General features: G+C 45.4%; 1 protein-coding gene across 1 annotated transcript; it reads right to left on the reverse strand.

The window, feature by feature from the left end:
* Positions 1–2,184: 2,184 nt before the first annotated feature.
* Positions 2,185–7,922, reverse strand: LOC115386703 (macrophage mannose receptor 1-like). Its single transcript, XM_030089169.1, has 5 exons — positions 7,783–7,922; positions 4,714–4,932; positions 4,183–4,403; positions 3,682–4,007; positions 2,185–2,540 (listed from the first exon to the last, which is right to left on the reverse strand). Exons 1-5 carry the CDS (start codon positions 7,920–7,922, stop codon positions 2,343–2,345), a joined length of 1,104 nt encoding a protein of 367 aa, XP_029945029.1. The 3' UTR covers positions 2,185–2,342.
* Between the last annotated feature and the right edge of the window lie 2,679 nt (positions 7,923–10,601).

Genomic DNA, 10,601 nt, shown 5'->3' on the forward strand with positions numbered 1-10,601 from the left:
CCAGAAGTCTCTGCGACACGTTTTAAAACTTGAAGCTGAACATATCACATCAATCATTTGAATACCAGACACAAGTAAATCAACAATCTGCTGTCTACCTCTGCATCTGCGGGCAACATTTGACTGCTGGCAAATGAAGAGAAGGCGTACAATCTAATACACCCCCAAAGAGGTGCCTGGACACGTGTACATCATATTTGGATCAGACCTTCAGTAAAATTGACAGTAAGGAGTCTCCACAATCATTTAACTCAAAATAAAGATGAAGAATGAATATGAAAAAATGTAAAGCACACACTGGATGGCTCCAATCAGAGGTTTACCTGGCACATAAAGTCTTGTGAAGGAGGCCCCGAGTTTGGCCCACGACACAACAGGGACGACATCTCAGAGCTACTTAACCGTGGTCTGGCCCCTCATCTGATCTCTGCCACTTGATAGAACCCCCAACTGGTTCTGACTGCTGGAGCGCTCGGGCCCTCGCTACCCTCCCATTTCAAATTGTACCTTGGGCAAACAGACACTTAATGCAGCCAATGCTTCAAACTCAAAGACACACTCATACACACATTCAAAACTCCTCAGGCATCGAGGGCAGGATCTCCGCTTAGATCCCCTGAGGGGCATAGGGGACCACCCCCGCCCTCTCTGGATCTGGGTCGTCCCGCTCAGTCCAGCAGGTTGACCTGGGTATGGTCTTTTCTTCATTGTTTCTCTGGTATCAATTTTACTGGGGGCGTGGCTCTCTCCGGGGTGATGCTCTCATCTACTTACACACACACACACACACACACACACACACACACACACACACACACACACACACACACACACACACACACACACATTCTGCAAATGCAGTGCATATCTTAAGCTTATATTAACTTACATCAGATAAAAGGTGATGGGAGCAAAATTAAGACACTTATAGGTTTCAACTTTTATTACAATTTGACAGAGTTCTTGAGCTATGAGAGCTTTTAAAATCTCCAGCTCTCCTACATTTTGAGATATGCAATGTTCAGGTAAAATGATTCAAGTGATCAGCTGTTCAGAGCCTCTCAACAGTTAACATGAGTCACTCAAACTGGAAGGAAAAAACACAAACATTTCCAGTGTTGCAAATATATAGATCATTTTAAAAAGAGCAATAACATGAAATTGCTGTTTGTGTTTCTCAGATGCATTGTGCCTCAAAAAAACACACTGTGACAAAATAACCAGAACGAAAGACATGAAAACACATGCAATATACTATCTGATGAAAATGTCACTTATTTATACAATCAACAGAATATCAAAAGTCGAACATCTACACAAATATTTTTGTCATCAAAAAAGAAATCACCAAAGCAAAGTCCCAATATGTGAATTTTTTTTTTTTTTTTTTTTGGTGGGGGGGGGGGGGGGGGGGGGGGGGGCGGGCGGGGGTTTTCAAAGACATAATAAGTTTTTATGAGCAACATGTGACTGATATTTTCAAGCCCAAACACAAAGACAAAGCTCATATTAAAGGTGCATTAAGGAGTTTTCACGTTTTACATGAAACAACGGCCCCTGCAGGCCTTGGGCGTAACTGCAGCTTAGTGAAACGCTCGTGTCTGTGGCTTGGGTGCCATACGTGCACGGAAGAGGAGATCTCCTTCCTTGCTCGTTTAGTAGCGCTGGAGTAAAGTTTAAGTTTCTTTTGCCTGCTGGGGTCTGTGCTGGAGTTGTGGCAGTGCTAGAAGCCGGTCTTTTCTTACTTTCTGGAAGGTCCATCCTCAAAACTGCTCAGTTGCTGCTCGCTAAGCATCTGGAGTAATGGCAGACAAAACGAAACTTAAAAATATCAGGTCAGCGGGAGCGCGCATTACATCACATCATCTCAAATTCTCCCCCCAAAAATTCTGATGCCGGACCGGCACTGCAACTTTCAAGTGACAATTTAATGCTGTTAGCGGTACTTACAGTGAATATATCAGGGCATATTGTACACACCATTGAATATTTGTAACATATTTATGGTGGAAAATAAGTATTTTTAAAGTTGAAAAACTCCTTAATGCACCTTTAAAGAAGCTGAAATGCTATACCTCTGTAGAAAGTCATGTAAAGACCATACAATTATTACATGTGAAGTAAAGAACACATCAATAGCATACAGAGGTTCACAAGTGCACCAAATAACCATAATTAAAAAAAAGAAAGAAATAAAATAGGAAGCACAAACAGGATTTCTACAGAGTGAAATCATCAAATCATCAAAACAGAATATTTCCCTGATCAAGATGTCATAGCGACCTAGTAAAGAATATTATAAACAAGAAAATCCATGTGTCGTTGTCCTGTACTGGATGACTTTAAACATTTTCAGTTTTGTAACAAAGAAAGTTTTTCTTCTCAGTGCAGTCTCTGGTCTCCATGATGGTCATGTTGGTCTTGGTTAAGGCTCCACAGTGACTCCCCTCCAGAGGGCATTCAGGCAGGTCAGTATACAGCATGTCTGCCCCTGTCACCCACAGCCAATGTCCTGCAAGGAAACGCAGACCCACCCACAGCTGCAAGGAAGAAACAGTCAGTTACCCTCTTGAAATGTTTTCATCAGTGCCACCAGGAATGAAATTATTAATTTATTTAATTGCTAATTGAAGAGCTTCAGTTTTGCTGCTTCAACAAGTTTGTGATTTGACATCAAGATGGCACATTTTAAAAAACCTATAATATGAATAATGGAAAGTCTGGCCAAAGCATCAGAGCTGCGTCCAGAAAGATGAATGTACACCAATCCCCCATTGTTTGTCTCCTTAAATAATCCAATGCAACTGACATTGCCGCTGACTGGATGACACCAGATCGGTTCACAACTTCACAAAACTCGTAGATGTTGAAAGAAGAAAGTTGAGCCATAGCTCCAGATCCAGATCCAATAAGTTACTAGAGCTGACATGGACCATACTCAGTACTGAGCCAGCTTGTAACTCTTGGCTTGTTTTTCCTATTCAATTGAACAAGATGATCATTCATTCATTATCTACCGCTTCTCCCTTTTGGGGTCACAGGTGGCTGGAGTTGATCCCAGCTACTGTGGGCGAGGGCGGGGTATGCCCTGGACAGGTCACCACTCTGTCGCAGGGCTGACATATAACCATTCACACACACACCTAGGGGCAATTTTGGGTGACCAATTAACCTGATATGCATGTTTTTGGACCGTGGGAGGAAGCCGGAGTACCTGGAGAGAACCCACGCACACATAGGGAGAACATGCAAACTCCACACAGAAAGGCCTGAGCTCCGGCCGGTATTTGAACCCAGAACATTCTTGCAGTGAGGCACGAGCACTAACCACTGCACCACCATGTGGACCCTAAGAGGAACAAGATGTGCCTATGTGAATGCATTTCCTCTTATTTTCTTGCAAACCCCAAAACACCAATGAAAACAAAGAATAAAGCAGTGAGTTTTCAAATTCCATCAGTTCTACTTTCTAAAGTGGCAAAAATAATGGCAACTGTGCAGTGTCCATTGTATTTACTTTTTGCAATTTGTGACTTTTCTATTTGACATTGTTCACAGTTTGTGTTTTTAGCTAAATAAATTAAAAAAATCTTGCTGGTGACGTTGTTCACTGCATACAGCCATAAACAAAAAAGATCTGAAGGGAATATTTCTTGTATTTGCCCCTGAATATGAGCTCACCTCCTCTGTGTCGGCCTTCATGGCCTTGCCCATGATGTAGTGGTGGTCTTCTCCAGGCTGCACGCTGAGCAGGTCGTACTGAGGCTGGCTGCTGTTTGACGAAGCGAGTCTTCTGCAGTGCTCCAGCGCCTCCTCCCAGGTCTTGCTCTCTTTGACAAGGAGCACGTTGTCGTCGACACAGATGAAAGGGAGTCGTTCGTAGCAGTTTTGAGTAGCCATGTCTTTGTTGCTAGAATAGATGAAGGCACAGTCGCCAATGTCAGCCGCCGTGGGACCGCTCCACCTCCTGAAGTCTGACGAGCCTGAGCTCCACTTCCACGTGTCTCCTGCAGAACAGATGGTGAAATTATTATCATGTTATCATTGCTGCTGCTTGGGGCCGTAACACTGTTTTGTTAGCAAAGCATTTTTCCATCTATTGCCATCTTCCAGTGCAAATGTCTTTATTCTTTTCATACAGCTACAACTGTACTCTGAGAAGCTGTGATCAGTGATTCTTACCGTCTCTGTGCAGTCCTATCCAGACGGGAAAGTTCCTACCATTCACATTTCTCAAGCTGGCGGCCGTTGGATAGAAGATAAAATCTATATAGTGCCTTCTGCAGAACTCCAGAGCATCTGACCAGGTCTTTGATTGAGAAATAAATACTTGAGACCACTTGTTCTTCCATAAATTGTAGCAGAAGAAGTAGTAATATTCTTGACAATCTGTATGGTAAAATCTTCAACAAAAAATATTGAGAAGTTAATTGTGTGTAGCAGAATTTTCTAAGTTAATTTTTCTTCAGATGCAATTATGAGAATAATGTGCACTTCTGTTGACAGAAAGTGTACATTTTACTTTAGTTCAAAAGGAGGTCACAGCTAAACACAGTGTAACAAAACACATCCACACAATATATGATATCGTCTCTGTGACTGCAGTAATGACACACACGCACGCCTTGAATCGTAATTAGTGTGAAAATAAGGTTTTAATCAGGACAGAGGTGTTCTGTTCAAGGATTTGAAAACATTGAATTTTTCACTCACTTTCTGGAATCATAGTGAACATAAGCACATCTGTCAGTGCTGTTCGGCTCGTCTAATGCCCACTCAGAATACAAAAGCTTGCTTCCAGTAGACCACTTCCAGTCATCTGCCTGTGTGCCTTCTCCACCCCTGTGCAGACCGGTCCACGCATCATACTGCTCCATGACCATTTTGTCTCCATCAGACAACTCCAAGAGGATGGCCAAGTCTGTGTGGAAGCTGTTAGAACAGAAAGCATTGATAGATTAAAAACAAGGCAGCCATGCACTCCCATCATCAACAGTCTTGTTCAAAGGTGTCCAACATGCAACATGCAGGCGATTTGTGGCTCTGTGGCCATTTTGAAACAGAAACCTGCTCTAGACTGTAATATATTGTACTTCTGAGTTTTATGACATGGGTGGAGCTTGAATGAGAAAGATCAGGAGGCACCACCCATTTACAAATCCAAGATTCTACTTCGTGTGGTACTTAGCCCACCTACGGGCTTCGCTATTGGTAACCTCCTTTGGCGCCAGCCAGACACTGAGACAGATCAAAAGAGTTGCCGCGCCAATCATGCCCGGGCGCTGGCACACGCCCCGCTCCAAGGCGTATAAGCCGAGCAGCTTCCTAAATCTCCCTTCCTTTTTCTCACCCCGAGATAAGATCATTCCTTGATTAAAGACAAAGACAAAGAGCTGAAACGAGTCGCCATCTGGCGTTGGGCTCTTTACCTGCCGCAGCTGCTAGACTCCGCTGCACGAGAGGGACCGGCACGACCGCTGCTTCTGAGATAAGCCTCTAGCTCAGCATTCTTCATGGTTGGCCTGCCTTCTTCTTCTTGCTGGAAGAAGTCGAGCGCCGGGCTGCCTTCATGGGAGCCGTGTTTCCAGCTTCCGAACCATGAACCGGGGGAGCGTCTCGTAGCTCTGTTCACCGCAGCCTTCCCTGGGTGCCGAACACGCGAAATGGAACGAGGCTCCGGCGTCATGGAGGCCTCCTCCCGCTCACTCCTCTACCGTAATATATGTAATAAGGCCGTCAGGCCCGTTACATCTCTAAAGAGCAATCCTACTTCCACAACACACCTCTACTGATCGCGCTCACGCTACAGAGGCACACTGAGCTCGACAGGGGTGTCTCCTCCTCTTCTTCGGCTGCTACACGGGAGAAGCGGTGGACAGGGGCGGCCAGGGGGCACTCTGGCTGGGGCCATATGCACCGCGCTCGCCAAGGGGGCTGCATGTGACACGCCCCCCGCTCACACACCCGAGGCCTTTTCTGGCCAGGAGTGCTGAGCGTCTCTCCCTGACAATGCTGGCGGCGCTGGACGGATGCCCCGCTGCCAAGGTCTGATCATGGCGCCACTGGCTCAACGCGACTCGAGCTCATGGCCACTTTGCCTGCATCAGCTGCCACGGTTTGACAAGGGTTGGAAGGACACCTGGCTTCTCCTCCCACCCCTAGCTGAGGCCGCGCATGGCCCTTTCGAGGGAGGACCCCCCCCACCGCGCTCAACCACCGGCGCTCGTGGGATCGCAGAAGAGGGGAGCCTCTGGTGACACGGCGACCGTTCATAATAGACCCAGGCTGGCTCCCACTGGGATGTGTAATGCCCCCCTGCTCGCGTTGCCTGTCCGTATCCCTGCTAGGAGTGCTCCTTTCACCCGCCCTCCTCCAACAGGTTTGCGATGGAGTGGGGAGGAACTTCACGGCGCCAGAACCGTGATTAGCAGCACCCCTGCAGTGGGACAGTTTGGTGGTGCCTTCCCTCTGACCAGGGTTGTCAGCGGGGTCACTGGCCCGACGCAGCTTGGGACCACGCCTCCTTCACCCGCTTAGGCTGCCGCGGGGCGCCAGGGACCGCCTGAATGGCTGGCTTCCCCGCTGCCTCCTGATCCATGCCACACGCAGCCCTTTTATGATGATCCCCCCGCCTCTATGTTCCAAGAGGGCGGGCGAGCCGGGGCTCCTGGATGTGAACGCGGTGCAGCCACTGACGCTTCACTTTCACGTATGGCGGGAAATGCTGGGTCCGCTTTCACCCTGGTTGTCCAGGACGCTAAGGACTGGTTACGCCTTTCAATTTACACGCCGTCCTCCTCCTTTCAATGGGATCCTCCGCATGTGGCTCGTTTGCCCTTTGGGAACAGCCGCGCCTATGGAGGAAGTGTCTTCACTCCTATGCCGGGGCGTGATAACGTAGTTGAGGCAGAGGAGGCGCACTCAGGCTTCTACTCCCCTTATTTCCTGGCTCCCAAGAAACAAGGGGGAGTAAGACCCATCCTGGACTCACGCATCCTCTACACTCATATGACCACCAGGAGGTGTTTGCTATGGTCAAACACCTCCTGGAAAGCGTCTGTCCCAGGGATTGGAAGACGTCAATCGACCTCAGGGACGCCTATTTTCAAATCCCCATTTTGATGAGGCACAGGAAGTTCCTAAGGTTTGCCGTTGGAGACCGGTGTTTTCAGTACGACCGCCTCCCTTTCGGCTATTCCCTCGCTCGGGCCCTGACTGCGTCACCCGTGGTACGGGTCCACCAGGCAGGGGCCGTTCTGGGAATGATGAACGGCGTCCACCTTGGTAGGTTACCAATAGCCAATAGCGAAGCCTGTAGGTGGGCTAAGCACCACACAAAGTAGAAATAATAGTTACTAGATGTAACTACAGTTCTACGAGTGTGTGCGTGCCCACCTACCTGCAAGCCCAACTGGACTGCTTCTATTCTCCTAGGCTGATTCCAAGAAGGGAGATTTAGGAAGCTGCTCGGCTTATGTTGCCTTGGAGCAGGGTGGGGCGTGTGCCAGCGCCCGGGCATGGTTGGCACGGCAACTTTTTTGATCTGTCTGAGTGTCTTGCTGGTGCCAAAGGAGGTTACCAATAGCGAAGCCCGTAGGTGGACACGCACACACTCGTAGAACAGTAGTTACGCCTAGTAACTATTATGTTTCTTCAAGTCAAACAAATAGTAAACAGACTGATTTAACAGCAAACTTCCTGAAGAATAGAAATCATGTTATTTGTAAGGACTGGTGGCCAGTACAAGTAGTAGTACTGGCAGACAGTGAGAGAAAATCTTACCTCCTGCAGTAGGTTTGGGCTTCTTGCCATGTGTAGTAACTTTTATTGTACACGTAAAATCTGGAGACCACTGATCCCAGACCTGATGCCGTGCTGCTCAGGAGGAGGAAGACAAAGGGTCCAAACAGGAAACGCTTCATCATCACCACTGTTGAAACTCTGTTTCAGAGAAAGCAGTTATTTGTCCTTGTGGAAAGTCAAAACATTTCATGTTTCATCAAGCCTTCACATATCTAATAAGTTTGTATTTGAGACAGATTGTATTCATTGCAATAAAAAGACTATTTCAATTCTTCATTGAAAGAAAAAAGTGATCACAGTATAAACAAAACAAAATATTCCTACGAGGCTGCATTTCTGATGCTATTCTGCTTTGGCTTATTTCTTCTCAAAGTCTAGTCATCTCATAAAATTAAACTGTAAAATATGGAACGGTGAATCTTTCATGAATGTAATTAAAAGATACAAAATTTCATAACCGTAAAAGAAAATATTTGACAAAATCAATTTTTTAACCAGAGATTAAAATTTTCTCAGTTTGAGACTATTTTTTAGCAGTATGTATTTTAAATGTGCTGACATTTGTCTATAAATGATGTTTTGAGCAGATAATTTTCTTTTTTTCTGGCCTCTCCATATATAAAAGAGTCACAAGCACATAAAATAAAGGTGTCGATATGTGAGTAAGCTCAACTGCAGGCTCAAAAATTAAACATATTATGGCTACATATTATTGTCAATAACATCTTAAATTATCAGTCTTAACCAGAATTCCACATTGTACACATGTTAAAACAGATTTAAAGGCAGACCTGCCCTTCTTGGTCTTGTGAACCTCATAAAACTGTAAACTCTGCAAATGTCAGAGGGTTTAATTAACTCAGACTGAACAATTGTTGATGCAATTACCTGTCCTGACGCTTTGTTTTGAGTTGTTGCAGAAAACAGTTCAGCAACGAGGAGCCGATGCTGCACGACGAGCCTCCAAACAACCAACTGGACGTTTCTTTACTTTGATTCTCAGGCATAAGAACAATCATTTGAATTAGATAAAACTTAAAACAACAGTCCTCTGCCTGTAAGCTGCATCCTCGTAAAGTATTTGACTGTTAGCAAATGAAGTGGATCTTTCCACCGACACTTTGAAGACCAAACATTTTGCCCACAGAAACACACAGGATGCTGGCAAATTCAATAGTTTTAATGAAAAAAATAGGTGTCACAGTGATTGTTTTGAAATGCAAAGGCCTCACAACTGATAAAACTGGATCAAACATAATATATTAACATATTAATCAGAAAAGTCTACATTCTGACCAATATCCAATTTTTAAAAAGCATGGGAAAAAAAATTACAAAATGTGATGTTTGCACTTGACCATATTGTTCTTCTGGTTAATCAGAGAAAATGAGCAGACCATAAAATAAAGCCTCCACAGGGCTGGCGCGGGCTTCTCAGGCGCCCTGGGCGAGCCCGACACGAACGCCCCGTGGGGGGGTAATTGCTGAGTTGTCGAGCGGGGGGTGGGTTTGGTGGGGGGGGAGCGATTCCCCTGGGCAAGTGCCCAGGATGCCCAGCCTAATCGCAGGCCCTGAGCCTCCATAGCATAGAATGATTCTATGATTCTACTAGAACGTGAAGAACAAGTTTTTCATCAATATCAATATGCATCAATATCATACTGCGACGAAACTGAAGTAAGTGGTCGGTTAACAGGAAAAGAATGTGCAAATCCTGAACTGAATGCGAGGTTTTTGCTCTCTTGACAAAATGGAGGGGCAGACAACTTTGGTAAAGCAGACATACAACATCCACAAAAACATTGACCACAAGGGTGAAACATACAAGTGAACTTTGAGCATGCAACATGAACCATGACAGTAGAAATGTTATGGGACTGTACTGAGGCTCAAATGCAGAAGGCAAGCAAAGGCATGAGTGTGTGGTTTAAACATGGTTTTAATACAATTCTCGGTTTTATTCCCCACTTGATGAGACACTGGACCCCTTGACCCTGGTGACGAACTTCCACAAGACGACGTACTGTGTCGGCCAGTCCGCTATACAACATCCTTGGCGGACAGATGAGCGGGGGGGGGCAAACTTGTGTTTGTGCTGATGGTGTCCCACATTGATGACATCATCAGCGCGACAAAAGTAAACAATGCAGCGGAACAGAGTCCCCATTACCTGTGGACGAATCTCCTCTTCCCCACGGATCAAGAGAAGCTCTCTGGTCTCGCTATTTTGACAATGCCGGGTCATCTTGACGAAGGATGTCTCACGCTGCGTCCAGGAACAACAACTAGCGTGCTAACATAGCCACGCTGCGTCAACGTCATCATGTAAGTTCCCGGATGTATCCCTCCCACTAAAAGCTGATACAAAGCCGACTCGCTAAAAACCCCGGGTCGATTGTAGAGTATAAAGACCCGGGTCCAAATGCCGATTAAACCCTTTCACACTGCCATGAGGAGCCGATTATTAACGGGCAGTGTTGGGCAAGTTACTTTAAAAAAGTAATTAGTTAGAATTACAAATTACTTCTCCCAAAAAGTAATTGAGTTAGTAACTCAGTTACCTCACTGAAAAAGTAATTAGTTACTCAGCAAAGTAACTGACGTTATTTTTCATGTTCTACACATTACCACATTCTATAACATCTATAACATCAAAGATGTTTATATCAACTGATTGAAGAATAAAAACACTTTATACAGTATTTTAGAACATTTAGTATTTATTTGAACTAAATTGCAGCCTGTTAAGAAAACACAAATGTAAACTTATGGCCATTAAGTATTGCAAATCTCTGTAA

Source organism: Salarias fasciatus, chromosome 1, assembly GCF_902148845.1.
Source record: "Salarias fasciatus chromosome 1, fSalaFa1.1, whole genome shotgun sequence".
Classification (NCBI taxonomy): domain Eukaryota; kingdom Metazoa; phylum Chordata; class Actinopteri; order Blenniiformes; family Blenniidae; genus Salarias; species Salarias fasciatus.